At 37.1% G+C, this 17,960-nt stretch overlaps 2 protein-coding genes across 3 annotated transcripts; one reads left to right on the plus strand and one right to left on the minus strand.

Annotated features, from left to right (window-relative positions):
• Positions 1-1,589: 1,589 nt before the first annotated feature.
• ier5 (immediate early response 5) lies at positions 1,590-3,361 on the minus strand. Its single transcript, XM_052124061.1, has one exon. The coding sequence runs from the start codon at positions 2,982-2,984 to the stop codon at positions 2,142-2,144; it is 843 nt and encodes a 280-aa protein (XP_051980021.1). The 5' UTR covers positions 2,985-3,361; the 3' UTR covers positions 1,590-2,141.
• A 602-nt stretch (positions 3,362-3,963) lies between these two features.
• Positions 3,964-16,884, plus strand: stx6 (syntaxin 6). 2 transcript variants are annotated; one of them, XM_052124456.1, is made up of 8 exons: positions 3,964-4,187; positions 8,094-8,262; positions 11,240-11,335; positions 11,407-11,469; positions 11,578-11,721; positions 11,906-12,012; positions 12,118-12,212; positions 13,486-16,884. In XM_052124456.1, exons 1-8 carry the CDS (start codon positions 4,183-4,185, stop codon positions 13,560-13,562), a joined length of 756 nt encoding a protein of 251 aa, XP_051980416.1. In that variant the 5' UTR covers positions 3,964-4,182; the 3' UTR covers positions 13,563-16,884. The 2 variants fall into 2 exon arrangements, with proteins under 2 accessions (XP_051980416.1, XP_051980415.1); XM_052124455.1 differs by lacking the exon at positions 3,964-4,187 and adding an exon at positions 7,373-7,539 and having other exon boundaries at positions 13,486-16,882.
• Positions 16,885-17,960: the final 1,076 nt, after the last annotated feature.

Here is a 17,960-nt window from a genome sequence, read left to right on the forward strand (position 1 = left end):
TTGCAGCGTATAATTCCATAAAAGCGCTTTCATTCTTTTGTTAAAATGTTTGTATTATTTGAGCTGTAAACTGTTTTTACTGTCGTTTAAGGATTTTAGGGATTACGCATTATATCATCATGGCAATAAAGTTGCAAAATTGCATTTAACTTTACACAGAAAAGGTAAGTGATTCTATCCCACTAGAATCATGTTAGCACACATATAATTTATATCTTGTGGCTATACTTTTGAAACTTTTGAGTAATGTTTACAAATTGGCCCACATTGATTTCATTGTAAGTGCCTCACTGGAACCCAGATTTGTGGCTTTTAAAGAAATAAAGACATTGAGGGACATGTTGAAATTAATTTTTGTGGTAATCAATATGCCATAAATGCTGTCGATTGAGCTTAACTTGTATTAAGCCTAAAATATTCCTTTAATTGGTGAAACCTACTATAGTCAGGTTGATTCAGTCATATTTATGATTTCTTTGACTTAGAACTTAAGAGACTTTGATTTTCACTTCTCTCTCTCAGTGAATATTCTTGCCCAACTACATTAATGTCATCATTCAGCTGAAAGCTATGAATCATGACTCCAATAGCAATACAGTAAGACTGCTCAAATGATACATCTATGCATGAAAAGTTTATAAGTCAATCATTCTGTTATTTCTGATCACTCTTGTAAGAAACAGCATCTAATGTTGAATAAGCTGAGACCAATGACAGACCCTGAGAGACTGTGCTGAAACTAAACCCTGCATACCACACATGCTTCAGGGGCACAATAGCTCTTTACAACATGCAGTAAAAATGGCCAGAAACTATTTGGAATAGCAGCTGAGCATTCTTGTTCTCATCAAACTTGTTGGATCACTTTGGTCTGGCTTAATAGCTTTTATAATAGTCTTGTTAAATATGCTTAGCCGTTTGGGAAAAGTGTTTTAAATACTAGTTACAACCGAGATAGCACACATACATAACCCGGATGTCTATTTGAGGTGTTTACATCTGTAAGACGTATTTTTAACGTTGTTTTCAATAGGTCTTAAGATGCATGTCAAGAAGTACGTCTCGGATGTCAATAAGACATTCAGCAGATGTCTTAGAGAAATTTGTGATTTAGAATATTTGTAAATCTGATCTTTGTATGATGTTGAGCAGATATTGTGTACACACACATATCAAAAAGACGTCTGGGTGATGTCCATGTGTTATCAGGGAATTTATATCATGGACTCTAAAATTCCAAATTACGAGTTTAAAACACAGGGTTTGATCAAATCATTTCCACAACTTTTCCATTCATGATAAATATTTATAGATTAAATAGTTTAGAATGGTGTATATCTAAATATGTATATTCACAATAGAAATTAACATCACAGTTTAAACTTCTATGATATTTCAAGATTTTTTTGAACCTTGGGGAACACTTACAACTGTATAAGGTATGAGTCCTAAAGGTCTGAAAATAGCTACTCATGTTGACATTATTTGAACAAATAGATGGGGTGTCATATTGATAGACCATGAAACACTGGCCTTCAGTTATTAAATTTAACACTCATAAAAAGAAGAGAAAGAATCAGTAATCATTTCATAATTGTTTAATACGTGAGCACCACGCAAATGGTCATATTAGCAAATACCAAAATACATAGATTCAGGATGCAACATGAGGAAACAATATACACACACACTTGATTTTACAAAATGTTCAGGTCTTTATAAAACAAAGACATTAAAAGAGTGGCCTGAGCCTCGTACAGTCTCAAGTTTGGTGTGACCTGCTGTGAATCAGTTCAGTTGTCACAATGCAATATTGACCTTCATTAGTCAGCATAACACTTTTGCATATAATACCACAAGTCACTCAAATGGCTTTCAAACTGAACCAGAGGTTAGTGAACACTTCAGTTTAAAAATGTGTAATCCCATTAAGTAGCACCAGCATTCAGATATTTCCTTCCCTAGAAAGGCATACCCAAACATCTTCCAGGGCAAACTGAGCTTGTACTTTGGTAGCAACACTCGTGTCTGCTGGGAAGTCCCACTACATAGTTGAGCCCACGCCTCACCACGTGTTACCAAAGCATTTAGGCCAACCCGGATAAGTACAGTACAGAACACCATATAGAACGTTTTTACAGTCAGAAAGCCACTATTGCTGTAGTCCATGGGTTTAGGTTTTTCAACATTTGGTCGCAGCAAATTTGCCCTGACCCAGAGTCACTATCCTCCGCCTCTGCCTCGGGTTTGGCGCCATCCTTGCTCAGAAGTCCTGAGAAACTTGAACCGAAAATTGTTATGAGGTTGGACACGTTGCTCGTGTCCATTTCCTCACCTTCCTCGTTTTTGGGTGTGTTTGAGGAAGTAACTTTTGTCCTTTTTTGAGGCGAGTCACCGCGTGACTTGTCAGCGCTCCTTTTCCTGTTTGAACAAACATGCGTTTTGGGTTGTTGGCATTGGTCACCGTTTGCTTTACTCTCTACTACAGTACTGTCCAAGGGACTCTCCTGGTTTTGCTTGGGTTCGCTAATGGTTTCAGACACTGATAGGGTTTCAGATGAAATGTTGTCAGTAGAGTCCAAAGAGGAGTTTCGGTTTTGCTCTTGTTGTAAAGTGGAAGTACAATGCCCTGGGTCTGGTTTAACCTCTTCATTGTGGTCTTTCTCAAAAGATTCTTCCATTTGGCGCCGTTCAGTTGGATGAGGTTCCGCAGGGCTCTCTACTTGGTCACATTCCGTTGCGGAGGGCGGGAATTTCTCCCGCTCTGAGTCTATAGCGTCCCATTCCTTTCCTTCGCATTCGTTCTGAGCATTCAGACAAGAGCCGCTATAATAGTCGCTCAGGTACACCTGACGAGCGCTCCGAAGAACCAGCGATACCAGGAGATTTTTATGCAATTTAATCCCCCCTCGTTGGACACGAGAGTTGTAGATTTTCCCTAAGGAAATACTCATAATCCGGTGAGCTTCCACTTTGTATTCCATGGCTGGAATCGTTCCACTGAAGGTCACAGTTACGTACAAAGTTCGACTGGCGTTTGGGTCCGTTCTCTTGTGCTTTCCTCGCAGGATTCTCTCCAAAATGTGACTGTAAATTCGGGAACAGCGCGAGAAAAAAAAATTGTTAACAACGTCCAAGTGCCAAATAAAATAAACAAATACTTTTTTCCTTCTGTAGAAGAGTCATTTACATCAAACTGTCCCGTATTTAGTGCTGGGATGACGTTGTTGTTGTATTAAAAATGGGGGGCGTTCAATAAATACAAAAGCCTCATTGTCATTCACAAAATGGAATACTGGTGTTATTGGGTGAGAGCGCGAGATTTAGTTACCTAACGCATTCTCTTCTGCACCTAACAACAGTCTGGGGAGAAATGAGACCGTTTCTATTTTTAACTCGTTTTTATACTTCAGCGTCAGCGACTACACTATCCAATCACATTTCGAGTTGTGTTCTGCCTTCGTTGTGAATCACACCCCGCCAAACCCGCGATGGCCAATGGGCGAGCTATGGCGATGAGTCATATTTAAATACTAACGTGGGAGAATTTCTTAAAGGGAAAGAGTTGTTTTCAGTGTGTATATACAAAAAGGCAAAATATTTTTTTCCGCATTTGATTCCCAGCGTGTCAGGCGATTCTGATTTATTAGATTAAGAACGACATTTAAAACAATATCAGTTTAATAAATGAATAGAAACAAATAAAAAAGCAAAATCAGTGGTGTTATTTTTCAGATGTTAATTTCTAAAGCTTTTTTGACGTATACATTCCTGTATTATCATTGTTACACAGTTTCCGCATGCCATATCTTGTATAACCGTAAGGGGATTTATTTTTTTTACTTCCCCTTTAATTTATTTCAGCCGACTTTCTCGACTGATGTAATGGTTTGTCTGCTACAGTCGTGTCACGTGCCTCTATTGTGCAAATCCATTGCGGTGTCTGGGCACAAGTGAATGGAGTTGTTATTGGGGGGAAGGACAGTGTTTTGTTTGAAGAAACAGTTACTACTATCGAAATGAAGAGTGGAGAGTTTTCACGCTGAACTGACGATAATGCTTAGAAATGGTGGCACGTTCATCATTATTATCTACTAATTTTTTCATTGGTAATTTTTGCGTTGGTTCGTGTGCATGCATGAAGATGTGGGTCATTAACAACCCTGACACGAAGAGCGCGGTATGACGTAAGGCGCTTTCAGAGATTGTTTACCTAAATATAATCGATCACGACCATGGCTACCTCACATCCTCTATGCAAGTCATTGATTGCAACATATTTAATTAATTCCAACCTGAACCTAAAACCATAATTTTGATTATGAAAGTATATTTGGTAGACATCGTGAAGATACCTCATTCTGTCTGTTAATGTAACAATCGTGTTTCGTATTAGCTGTTATTGGCAGATCTTTGGATTTAGTAAATGGGTACAATTCAATATCCCTAAAAAGAATGTGAAGTTCATGCCTATGCCTCGGATGTCAACAAGACATTTAGCGGATGTCTTTTGAGACGTTTATGATTTGTAATGTTTGTAAATCTGATCTTTTTTTTTTTTTTTAGATGTTTAGCAGAATTTAATTCGATTGTGACACTTTCCAGATGAAAAGATCTAAAACTGAATCGGTTTTAGACCTACTAATCGCTAATGAAACTTGTTAGTTTAGTATATCTCTGAGATATGTGCATCTGGGAACTGATACTATAAATGACCAGGCTCAAAGTTATTAATAATTTATGCAGCTTTAGTTACTAACTTGAGATAAAGTGTTTCCAGCTGGTTTGCTGGTGTTACATCATACACAACATCCTGAGTACACCACAGCACTCCTGGGTAGATAGTCAACTAATGAGAAGGCAATAGGCTATGATGAATAATGGATGAAGCACAGTGTTTTAGTAGGCAGGCGCGGTGCATTGCAACATTCATGAAGAGAGAAACCATTTTTAATAATTTAGCTTGGTTTGGAGCCATTTAATTTTTGTGAGATGAGATCTGTGGTGTCTTGTAGTAAAGTCATGTAGAATCAGTCTAGGTTAAAGAGTAAAGAGGAATCTAGACTCTAATCTAGGGATGTGCAAAACTAACAAGTTTCATTATCGATTAGTTGGTCAGTTGTTTGAATGATAGTCGACTAGTTTGTGTTAAGGATAATGTTTAATTAGTCTTCGTTATGTTGACATGACCCTGAACAGATGTGATTCAGAGGAATAAACAGACACCAAACACAGCATTTCAACATGGGAACTAGCAGATATTCAGCAAATAATTTGGCTAAATAACTATAACACCTGATTACACAAAACTATAAAAACAACAATAGTAAGAAATAAGAAAGACTCCAATACAGAGCGGCACAAAACCATTATGCACATCCTGAACGCAGAATGACTGCTTCAGTGTGACCGGATGGCTTCAGCGCAATCCTCGCTGCACATTTAAAAGCGCAGAACTGGATTATAATACACATCTAGTACAGAACATTAAGCAGTTTAAACCTTTTTCACGGCAACTGTTTAATTAAGCAATGTCAGTCAGTATCAGCAAACAACTTTAATCTTTCCAAAGCACCTAACAAATACAGGAATCCCATATTTAACGTCCGACAGTGATCGCCTTGAAATGTATTGTTGATGCGGCACTTTAACTGCAGTAATAACAGCACATACACTGCCTGGCCCCCCAAAAAGTTGCATAATTGAATATTTTGTTGGACGGCCTTTAGCTTTGATTATGGCACGCATTCATCTTGGCATTGTTTCGACAACCTTATGCAAAGTCACAACATTTATTTCCACCCAGGGTTGCATTCATTTTTGGCCGAGATCTTGTATTGATGACGGGAGAGTCAAACCACTCCGTAAAGTCTTCACCAGCACATCCCAAAGGCTTTGTTGTGACCAATTCATGTATGAAAATGATTCCTCATGCTCCCTGAACCACTCTCACAATTTGAGCCAGATGAACCTTGGCATTGTCGTCCTGGAATATGCATGTGAGTCAGGGAAGAAAAAATCCACTGATGGATAACAACCTGGTCATTCAGTACAAATCAGCTGACTTCATTTAATATTGCCGCATAGCATTGCTGAGCCTAGACCTGACCAATTGAAGCAACCCCAGATCAGAACACTGCCTCCAGAGGCTTGTACAGTGGGCACTATGCATGATGGGTGCATCGCTTCATGCGCTTCCCTACTTACCCTGATGCGCACCCATCGCTTTGGAATAGGGTAAATCTGGACTCATCAGACCACATTACCTTTTTCCATTGCTCCACACTCCGATCTTTATGCTCCCTAGCAAATTGAAGTACATTTTTTCCTATTAGCCTCTCTAACAAGTGGTTTTCTTGTGGCTACACAGCTGTTTAGTCCCATTCTTGTCGCATTGTGCATGTGGAAATACTCTTTCACTATTAAACATAGCCGTGAGTTGTATTGTCGATTATTTATTATGTGACTTCAAGTGTTTCAGTGATCTCCGATCACGATCATTCAAGATTTCTATCCAACCACATTTCTTCCACGAAGCTGATGGTTAACCACTATCCTTCCAGGTTTTAATAATGCGTTAGACAGTTATTCACAAAATTCTTAAGGATCTGCTTATTTAAATCCAAACGGCAAAAATTTTTTTTGGAGCCAGGCAGTGTAAAATAAATAAAACCTAAAGAATTAAAGAGGCTAAACTTCCTGCAGAGGGTTTTACTGTGCTGACTGTTATTCACTGTTAAGCACAAGTTATCGTCATGCAAAAGCGCTCTCAAAGAAGTTGTATCTCTTAATTATTTTGAGAAATGTGTCTCCCATTATCATTAATGTTGGTAGTCAACCCCGCTAATCGACTAGTCAGTTGTTAGACTGACTAGTCGATTAGTAAACCACCCTGGCACATCTTTACTCTACACTTATGAATAAATAAAGTGGTGCTACCATGGTACAGTGATGGTATCATATTGAATCTGTACCGTGGTATTACCAAATGTCCAAAGACAGAGTAATCATTGCTGGTATATTATGGTAAGCTTTGACTCTCATTCTATGAAGAACCAGAAAGCTAAACTGGCAGCTCTCTTAGAAAAACAATAAACAGTATGCATAACGCACAATATATCAAGTTGACTATATTTAATCCAATCCAAAGTAAATTTGCAATATATCCCATTATGAACTAGAAGTTGAACCCTAAAATAATATTTATTATGCAAAGACCTGTATGTTTAATTCAGATCCTGCTTTTATTACAATATTATTTTGTCCTTCTACTTACTAAACCAAAACAACCCACGCACAGCACGTTGGTGTTTTATTTACAATAGTGTGCATTTGTGTCTAGACTCTCAATGACCCGGATGTTATTCCGCCGAGCAATGGCGGCTAAGCTGATCTGGGGTCCGTCTACAGAATAAGTGCATTTCTTTGTTTGAGACAAGCAAAACCAGCGGTGATTAGGAGCATGAGATTATTTTACAAGGGCCGACTCATCTGAGCATTAAAAATGTCGATGGAAGATCCGTTTTTTGTGGTGAAAGGGTGAGTTTATAGCTTAGTTTGGATACTTTTTAGGGAGTATAACAGGCAGTATAGCTTACTGTCAGATCTGCCAATTTAGGGACAAAATAATTTTTTTCTTGATGCACAAGAAAAAATAACTGATATTTCTACTGAGCGTATACTAAGCGTTTCATGCCGTTTCAGTGTTGCCGTTATCGTGTTACTATGGCAACAGAAATGATCGATTCTTCCCATTGTTGTGTCATGTCACTATATCGATATTCCTTTGAAAGGGTATTGTTGTGTGATACCAGACCTATGCCATTTGTAATATTATTACTGGATCCCCTCAGAAAAATTACTGCGGCAGTATCACAACATAGTATTGAATGATTACCATATTCATATACCATGGGATTTACATGCTACTCCAAGGTATTTCAAAGTATACCATGGTGCAACTATGATAAATGTCCAAGAACAGTATTATTATGGTATCGCGTACAAAAACAAAACAGGTGTTTACATCTATAAACGGTTTTGAAATTACTTTGATAATTAGGTGTGAATTATCTTTGGTTGTTTTTTCTCAGAGAGGTGCAGAAAGCTGTGAACAATGCTCAAGCGCTGCATCAAAGATGGACGGAACTGCTACAAGAACCAGGTGTTGCCAGTAAGGAGGAGGTGGACTGGACCACCAATGAACTGCGGAACAGCTTGAGGTCCATTGAATGGGACTTGGAGGACTTGGATGAGACCATCAATATCCTTTTGCTGATATTAAGGCATTTTAGATTAGAGGTTGATCAATAGTGTTTTTTGCAGCTACCGATAACTAAGGTGGTGGAAAAGGCAGATAACTGATTAATTGGCCAATAGTATTTATTTTGGATTATTATTAGTCATACCTTCCTTACTATTATGGCCGAAGACATAGAGGCTACAAGAGTGCTAAATTAATAAAATCCCAGATGTCATTTATTGTTCAACCAAAATTCCAATAATAGCCAGGAAACAATTATGATTTGGTGCATAATAATAGAAGTCAAACACACTGGGGATTTATTTTGAAATGATGGATACTTGGCTCCGTTACAATGCTCTATATTTTAGTATTTACCAATTTAAGCATTTTACAGCCTATATATTTACCAAATTAATTTTTTTTATATATATATATATATACAGTTGAAGTCAGACATTTACATACATCTTAGCCAAATACGTTTACTTCCACAAGCTTCTCACAATAAGTTGCTGGAATTTTGTCCCATTCATCCAGACAGAACTGGTGTATCTGTGTCTGGTTTGTAGGTCTCCTTGCTTGCACACGCGTTTTCAGTTCTGCCCATAAATTTTCTCTCAAATTGAGGTCAGAGCTTTGTGATGGCCACTCCAATACCTTGACTTTGTTGTCCTTAAGCCATTTTGCTGCAACTTTGGAGGTATGCTTGTTGTCATGCAACCGAGCTTTAAGCTCCTGGCTGATGTCTTGAGATGTTGCCTCAATATATCCACAAAAGTTTCTTTCCTCATGATGCCATCTATTTTGTGAAGTGCACCAGTCCCTGTTGCAGCAAAGCACCCCCACAACATGATGCTAACACCCCCATGCATCACAGTTGGGATTGTGTTCTTCGGCTTGCAAGCCTCACCTTTTTCCCTCCAAACATAACGATGGTCATTATGGCCAAACAGTAAAAATGTTTGTCATCAGAACAGAGGATATTTCTCCAAAAAGTAAGATCTTTGTCCCCATGTGCACTTGCAAACTGTAGTCTGACTTTTTTATGGTGGTTTTGGAGCAGTGGCTTCTTTCTGGCTGAGCAGCCTTTCAGGGTATGTCGATATAGGACTCGTTTTACTGTGGATATAGATACTAGTCTACCTGTTTCCAGTATCTTAACAAGGCCCTTTGCTGCTGTTCTGGGATTGATTGGCTTTTTTCATTGTCCAGGAAAATACATCATGTGTTTGAATAGTTTTGTTTTGTTTCGTCCTCCATGGCTGAGGGATTGGTGAATATTCTTGCTTTAGTGATTTTGCATTGAAAATAAATTTTTTAAAAAATGAAAAACTTAAATCAAAGACATTTCTAAATTCTAATTGCTATCCAAACTAAATGGAAGAGCAATTAAAATAATTAAGTGATAAAAAAAAAAAGTAACCACCTTTCCATTTACTGTCAGACAAGTGTCCGTCTAAACATGCAGGTGGAAAAACAATTCTAAATGTAAAAATAATAATTATAATGATGAAAAAAATCACTGAAATATAAATCATGGTTCGAGGTGAAAGTGTTTTTGTATTATTTTATGTTTTAATCACAGATTTATAGGCTGCAGAGCTGCGTTCACAATGAACTGCTCTGTTGAAATAAAGTCAACTAAACTCAAAGCACCTCCTGAGCTGAGATGTCTGAGGACATTTACAGCACTCATAGACGATACTGTTCTTGCAAAGAAAATTCAGAAGATAGAAACAAAGAGTGAGAACCTTTTACATTGCGTGTTCCACGAGACTGCACACCTCCGTATAAACAGTTTGTCATTGCATGCACAGAGACGGCATCAAGTGTGTGTCTACGGACAAATTATTTGTAATATTAATTTGATAATAATAATAGCCTAATAATAATAATTGTATACATTAATGGGGAAATTAGCCAAATATTGTTTTGACATCATCAAAGGCAGCAGCTATCGGTGATCACTCTGACCATCATCGATCCTCGAGATCATCATCTGTCGGCACAACCCTAATGTGCTTTTCTCTATAAATTAACAAAATGTTCAGACAGTCTCCTTACTGGTTTTCCCAACACATTCAGAATCATCACTGCGGCTCGCTTAGTCCGTGCTCTTGTAAAATTTATATTTTAAAGGCGGATTATTATGGTTTAGTATTTCTCTGTAATGTAGAACAGTGTTAGCAATGTTACTTATAATATTCTTTCTCAGACCTGGAACTCAATTCAAATAATTTTCTGATGCCCCCTAAAAATATATAGATTTAAGTAATTAAATTAATATCATAAACGTGAAACTAGTCGACTAATGGCTTAAATTAATGCATACTAGTTGACTTAGAAAATCTTTGGTCGGGGGGCAGCACTACTACCACAAACTTGAAACTCTTGATTTTGTGCAGTGGTTGATTGACAGGTGAGGGGTGGTCCTTCACTGCTGCCGAGACACATACGGGACGGATTAGCGTTTACACCTCAAATGCGATGTGGTCACATGTGTTTTTGACCACATTCAGATGTGGTTTTTACGATCCGGTGTTTAGCGCTGACCACATGTGATCGGATCACTCGAAACCCATCTTTATACCAGGTGGAAACAGGGTCATTGACGTGAGGTTGTTTTCATTGAATTTGCTTGGGCAGCACCTGAAAAGAGTTAATGCCATAAAAACCCTGTTTATGTTTTTAAATTGTCTGTCTCTCGTGAAGCACTGCCAACTGATAGATAAGCCCACGTTGCACACATGGATGTTTACATATTGGGATATACATGATATAGCAAAATCTCTATTGATTGACACTTTATATTGTTGCCACGATATATATCGCATCATATCGCCCAGCCCTAGTAGCCACAAAAATAAATAAACTATCAGCACAGATATTTGCCGATAACCAATAATGGCAGCGTTTAATCGGTAAAACCGATATATCAGTCTACTTTTATTTTAGATGGTTTATCTGGAACTTGTTGCCTTAACTTTTACTGCAAGTATTGTGGAGGCCAATCCAAAGAAGTTCAATCTTGATGTGATGGAGTTGGCCAAGAGAAAAGCTTTCATCACTAGCACAAGACAGACAGTCAAGGTGTGTGAACTTCAGTGATTTTCACAATTCCGTGCAAGTGAATATCTTATATTTATGATTTCATTTTACAGGATATGAAAGAACTCATGGCAAGTCCAATGGCAATATCAGTGTCAGAGAGGAAAAATCGACAGGTTAGGATATTGGTGACTTTTTACAAATGCCTTTAAATTAGGGAATCCTCTTGATTTTTTGTTCACAGCCTTTATCATATGAAAGTAACAGGTATGTCTATTTTTAAGACTTTGATTGGGGATGTTGGGTCTCATGGACCAATCTGGCAACCCGTGGCCCAATCTGGCAGCGGTGATAAGTACACTAGACTGGACAAGGAGCTGCATTCTGCAAACTCCCAGTTCATTGAGGAACAACAGACCCAACAGCAGGTACTTCAATAAATAAATTCAGAAAACAATTTTGTTATATCTACATTATTTTGCAATGCTTTTATTACTAGCCTTCATCTAATATCATTTTTTTCAATTGGGCAGTTTACAGTTGATTAGAATATGCAGCATGTAATCATTAAGTAGAACAGTATGTTTTATATTTGGGTACATTGTTCTGTAGGTCATAGCAGAACAGCAGGATGAGCAGTTGGAGTTGGTGTCAGGAACCATCGGCGTCTTGAAGAATATGTCGCAAAGAATCGGCCAAGAGCTGGATGAGCAAGCTGTGTAAGTCACTTATAGAATTTCGCTAAGAAATCTTTGTCTTTTCTTTGTTTACATTTTGAGGTCATTATAACCGAACCTTGTGGATCTGTACGAGTATGTTTTCAGAATGCTGGACGACTTTTCACATGAGATGGACAGCACTCAGTCCAGACTTGATAATGTCATGAAGAAACTGGCTAAAGTTTCTCACATGACCAGCGGTGAGTGCTATAACAGAAGCCTTGCTTATAGTAGAGAAGACATGATTGGTTTACTTTCTCACATGATATAATCTTGGTGTTAAATGATTCTCAAAATAGTTTCACTTGGCATTAAACTGAAACATTTTAATATCTGACACCTTTAAAGGTTTTGTGTGTTTTTTTAATCTTTCTGAAATAGAATTCTGAAAAATATTGTTTCGTATATCGTTTACATAGTTGAAGGCGTGATGCATGAAGGAGAAAATTGTACACTTTAGAGAAAAATCCTTCATGCGTTTCATGAAAAGGACCACCTGACATCCTGCTGTAGTTAAAGGTGATTGGCTGGAATCTGAAAACAACGGCACTTTTATGGCAAAGCATGAACAGAACAGGAAGTTAAACTTCCGGGCCATCTCAAAGGAAATATTTCTTTGAAAGACCAAGAATTAAATCTGAACTTCTACCAAACCACATGGAATGTTTTAAAGGAATATTCCGGGTTCAATACGAGTTAAGCTCAATCAACAGAATTTGTGGCATAATGTTGATTACCACTAAAAAGATTTTTGACTTGTCCCTCCTTTACTTTAAAAAAAGCAAAAATCTGGGTTCCAGTGAGGCACTTACAATGGAAGTGAATGGGGGCCAATTTGTAAATGTTATAAATACTCACTTTAAAATGTATAGCCACAAGACAAACAATATTCGTGTTAACATGATTTTGGTCTGATAAAATCGCTTGCAAAATTTTTCTGTTCAACCAATTTTACCACTTGCTTAGTTGCCATGATGATCTAACCATGTAAACCCTAAAGTGACCATAAAAACTCTTAAATAAAAAGTAAAGCTTCACATTTCGGCTTTTTAAACCCTCTAAAATTGGCTCCATTGTAAGTGTCTCACTATTGATTTTTGCTTATTTTTTTAAAGAAAAGGAGGGATGAGTCAAATAATTGTTTTAGTATGCAACATTGTGCCACAAATGCTGTCGATTGAGCTTAACTTGAATTGAACCTGGAATATTTTTTTTTGTTTCACCACTCTTGCCATATAGTTAGACTATAAAACCTCTTAGCTATATGATTTAGCTGTTGATAACGGACTGTTTAACCTAAATATTGATCATTTTAAAGGATTAGTTCATGTTGTACGAAACCCCTATGACTCAATTTAATTTGTGTTTGGCAGAAGAAAGAAAATCCAATGGTTTTGGAACGCCATAAATATTTGAGCATTTTTTGGATGAACTATCCCTATAACTCAATATATTCTTGTTTAACCTCGACAGATCGACGGCAATGGTGTGCTATCGGCATTCTGCTGGCCATCCTGTTCGTTGTGATCTTACTCTTCATTGTTCTGTGAACAAAACCCCATCCTTTGCCACTACAGCTCATCTCTTACCTGCAAATATCCACTAAAACGAAGGTGCTGAAAAGGAAGAGAACAAACAACAAAAACACTTTCCACTTCATCTCTATTCCATTATACTGTAGAACGCTGCTGCTTTGTTTTTTATTCTTTCTTTGCTTCCTTATAAACAGAGCCCAGACTCATGACACCGTCACGAACGGGGTAAAAATACCCTTTGGGTTTGACAATAATGCGGTCTGAGTAATTTCGTACGAATGAACGAATGGAAAAAGACATGAGAATTTTTTAGAAATGTGACTGTTTTGTTTTGTACTTTTAGTGTATTTGTTCAAATGGACCACATTGTTTAGAACATCAAAGATAAAAAAGAGCTAATACTATTATACTATATTGTAAAGCAATCTAGGGCTACTAAACCAGATCTTTATTTACCTTATTATCTTTGCTTGTGCACTGCTGGAACAGTAGGTTTAAAACACTGTAAATATTCAATACTAACTATGAAGTTCTAACAACTAATCACAGTTTAACGAGCCTTGATACAGTTTAAGCGGGTATGTTACTAATGTTACTAAGTATTTTTATTTCTGTGTGCTCTGTTTACTTTGGCTCTTTTTTTAACAAGTTATCAATAATCAGTTATTAGTCAGATTTATACTCACCCTTACAAAAAGTAAGTAGAGTTCTAGCGAGCTAGCAGCAAATTTGCCTCTCATTTTCACAAGCAAATGAGTTCCCTTACGAAAATTGAGAGTACATGGCAAATTTGCTGCAAACTTGCAAATGATCCACCACCAGAACCAGTGAAGAGCTGCAAACTTCTGGCAAACATTTGCGGCAAATCAAAAGCTCATTTGCATTTAAAAGTAATGAGCGGCAAATTTGCAGCTAGTTTAGTTTTTTTTAAGGAGGATTCGAAGTGTGCAGCTCTTTATTGGTAGTGGTGAACCTGCAGCAAACCTTTGGCAACAACGAACAATTTGCAAGTTTACTGCAAAGCTCATTTGCATGTGAAAATAATCAGTGGAGAATTTGCCGCAAACTTGAACTCTCAAAAAAAGGGCAGGCACTACAATTTGTGAATTTGGAGGGACTCATGTTTAATGGAATGTTAAATGTTTTAAGATGCTTAAAGGCTAGGTTATGCTTAGAGTGTGCGTTGGTAAGTCTTGCGTTTAGACCGCTAGCCCATACGGAAAACTGGGCTGCATGTGGACCATCCGCACGTACTTTACTGATGACAAAATTTGTGTCACGCTTACTGCGCAAGACGTAGCGGCACGTGGAAAACCAAAGTATACTTGCCTTAAAGGTCCCCAAGTTTTCAAACAATATAGTTGTTTGTAAGGAAAAAAAAGAAAAGAAATAATTTGTCCAATTTTGGGCCAACATTTTTTTTTTGTATAAAGGTAAAATTTGGCAGTGGTTAGGTCCTGTGACAACAGAAGGTCACTATCTAGCCAGTGCCTAAGCACTGAAGAGGGGAAAGGTGCATTTCATATTTGGACATTGACCACTCAATGTTAAGCTTTGATCCATTCCTGTTTTGCAAACTGTGGATTTGCACTAACTCAAATCGAAGCAGCAGCCACTAATGTGAAAACCATTGTATTATGTTTTCTTTTGAAAGTATGACACTACACATATTCTGTGTAAAACATGGAGTACATTTATCTTATTGGATATTTGGATTGTTTTTGCTGGTTTTATTTTATGTTTAAACGATCTCTTGTGAATCTCACAAAGAAATGTCCTATTTCATGAAATAGCCATATTTCATGCAAAAAATCAAAAGAAAATGAAGCCCATCACAGAAAATGTCAAAATGCAAAAAAAACGTGATGAAAATAGGCTTTGTGTTCTGTCTCCCAAATATAATTTATTTTGTTCTGATTTTGGGTGAAATCTGACCCTGACATGTTTTTGAGGAGCTTTGTGAGATGCACTCTTGTACATTTTTTCAACTGTCTTTTGTCAAGCAATCATACGACGTTACAATGTATTTAAAAAATACAGAAGGAAAATACAGCGAATTTACAGTATTTTCTTATAAACTCTCAAGTTGGCCTATAAACTAGTGTTATAGCTCATACTGACTGTCCTCGGTCACATGATGCAGTAGTAAATCAGCCTTGATTGGATTGAAGTGTGAATGAATTGATTGCTCAGAGAATTATGCAAATTTATTATACAAATAATACAAAATAATTACACAATTATGTCACTGTTCTTGAGCAGGGATGCTGTGGAGCGATCAAGGTGGTGAACGGGATCAAATTCTGTTCTTCCTGATCGTGTGAATTTTAATTGTACGTGGTTGTTTTTGCGGTGTATGTTTGATCTGTGCTCCTGAAGAGAATGCAAGTATTTTTACCCCACATTTGTTTCTCCTTGTCTCTCAGAAAATTCTGTTTGTAAAAACCACACCATGTGTCCCACACCCCTCATTTGATTGTCACTGTGTGAAATTCTGAGCCCTATTAAAAACAATTCATTTCTAATAATAAGATATTAGTTTCTATAGATGTTTGTGAATGACAACCTAAATGGATAGTGAAGGAATATTCCAGGTGCAAAACAAGTAATGGAAAGCATCTGTAGGCTGATGATTAACATGATTAAAAAAAAGTAAAAAATAAATTTACCTCCTGAGACCCAACTTCCACATGCGTGTACATTACGCTTTGGCTTCGCAAAAGGCTATGCATAATTTCATTTCATTTAAACTGACTGATCTCAGTTCAGGAGACTCTAGGCTGTCATTAAAGGTTTAAACCTTCAACGCACCGCGTCATGTGACAAAACAACATGGTGCTGATCACAGCGGACTATGGGAGAAACACCAACAAAATGACAGCTGGTAAGAAACCTCATTACGTTTTTACATTAAAACCTGTTTGAGTCAAAAGAATAGAGTCTCTAGTTTCATCTGATATGCTATTGAAATATTTTTATTGATTTATCACAAAACAGCACACTTAAAAACAATGACCACGTACGTGTATTATAGGCCCATTTTCCTTGTATATGGAATTAGGACGAAGATAAGGTGCATTGCAAACTGTACAGAGATCAGTGCAAACAGACAGCACACTAGAGGTTTGTCATTCCCTAATTAGGGAGATAGGGAGCATCCTATAGCTCTCTATGCACGGTTTAGAGCATTCACTCCTAATCCAACCAAAAGTTCAGTTTCAGGCTGCAGATGATATTTGGACAACGCAACATTGGCAGACATGGAACAATGGTCATTTTAGATTCATAATTTATAATGTATAATTTTATTTTAATATGGTTGGCAGTAATTGGATGATGCTGGCCATTACTTTGAAACAGAATTATTTATGCTAATTTCTTATGTAATTATGGGAACATATCAAAAACACTCCAGGAAACAAACTTTCTATAGCTTGGTATTTGTTTTATAATTTCACATCTTAGTCCTGCTGTCCACATATGTGGACATCGATTTTTAAGAAAACTATTTGGCCTAAAAATTATTATTTATTTTTATTGTATGTTTCTTAAGGTCTTCTAGTAAAAAATCTAAAAGGGGAATTGAAATGCACAAAGCAGTCATGCTCGTGTCTCGGGAGGTTTAAATGAAAGCGCTAATATTCGTCCTTACAAAAATGTATGTAATTTGAATTGTAAAGATATCCAAAACTCTTCCTTTTAGCATCGGGTGTACTGTTCTAGATTGATGTACTTCTGGTTTTGTGTTACTGCGACGCAATTCCTGTGGGTGAATTTTTCCTTACTTGCGCTCATTGTGCAAACGTTTCCAGGTTTTTTGTCATTACATTGTCATGACAGGAGGTGAAAGATTAGAACATTACACAGACAAAGGCCACATCCACACTAATCTGTTTCAAAATGTCATTGTTTTCCAAAGTATGGAGTGTTTTCGAAATGCTTCGTTTTCGGCAGAGGAAAAAGTGTGGATGAGAGGCTTAAAAGTAGCAAAATTAATGCGTTTTCAAACAAAGTGGACATAGCCAACACTAGTCTTATGTTAGCATACAGAATGTTAAGTCTTGGGACTATGTTTTAGAAACATTGTTTATTTTAACGTTTGTCTTAGTGAGTCCATTGTAAGTTTAATTTCGATTACCCACGCCAAAACATCGCTTAACCTGTCAATAATACGGTCTCTTCCTGCCTAAGTGGGCTGCTCTTGGCCAGAATAAGCCACAAAGTAGACCAGACTTTTTTTATTGCATATTGTAAAAAAATAAATAAAAAGGGTTGAGTTAAAATTATTGTCTGTGGTAACTGACAGTGTGTTACAGATACTGTCAATAGAGTTTCATTTGCATTGAACTCAGTATGTTGTGATTTTCGACTGGTTAGGTTTATAATTTTATAATTTGAACAAGGTATCTGGTC

The sequence above is a fragment of the Xyrauchen texanus genome, chromosome 50 (genome assembly GCF_025860055.1).
Source record: "Xyrauchen texanus isolate HMW12.3.18 chromosome 50, RBS_HiC_50CHRs, whole genome shotgun sequence".
Lineage (NCBI taxonomy): Eukaryota > Metazoa > Chordata > Actinopteri > Cypriniformes > Catostomidae > Xyrauchen > Xyrauchen texanus.

Coding starts and splice junctions, on each gene's coding strand:
- ier5 (XM_052124061.1), bottom strand. CDS start 2,984: ATGGAATACAAAGTGGAAGCTCACCGGATTATGAGTATTTCCTTAGGG.
- stx6 (XM_052124455.1), top strand. CDS start 7,505: ATGTCGATGGAAGATCCGTTTTTTGTGGTGAAAGG. Junction 11,470..11,577: donor CAGAGAGGAAAAATCGACAG/GTTAGGATATTG, acceptor TCTATTTTTAAG/ACTTTGATTGGGGATGTTGG. Junction 12,013..12,117: donor GAGCTGGATGAGCAAGCTGT/GTAAGTCACTTA, acceptor GTATGTTTTCAG/AATGCTGGACGACTTTTCAC.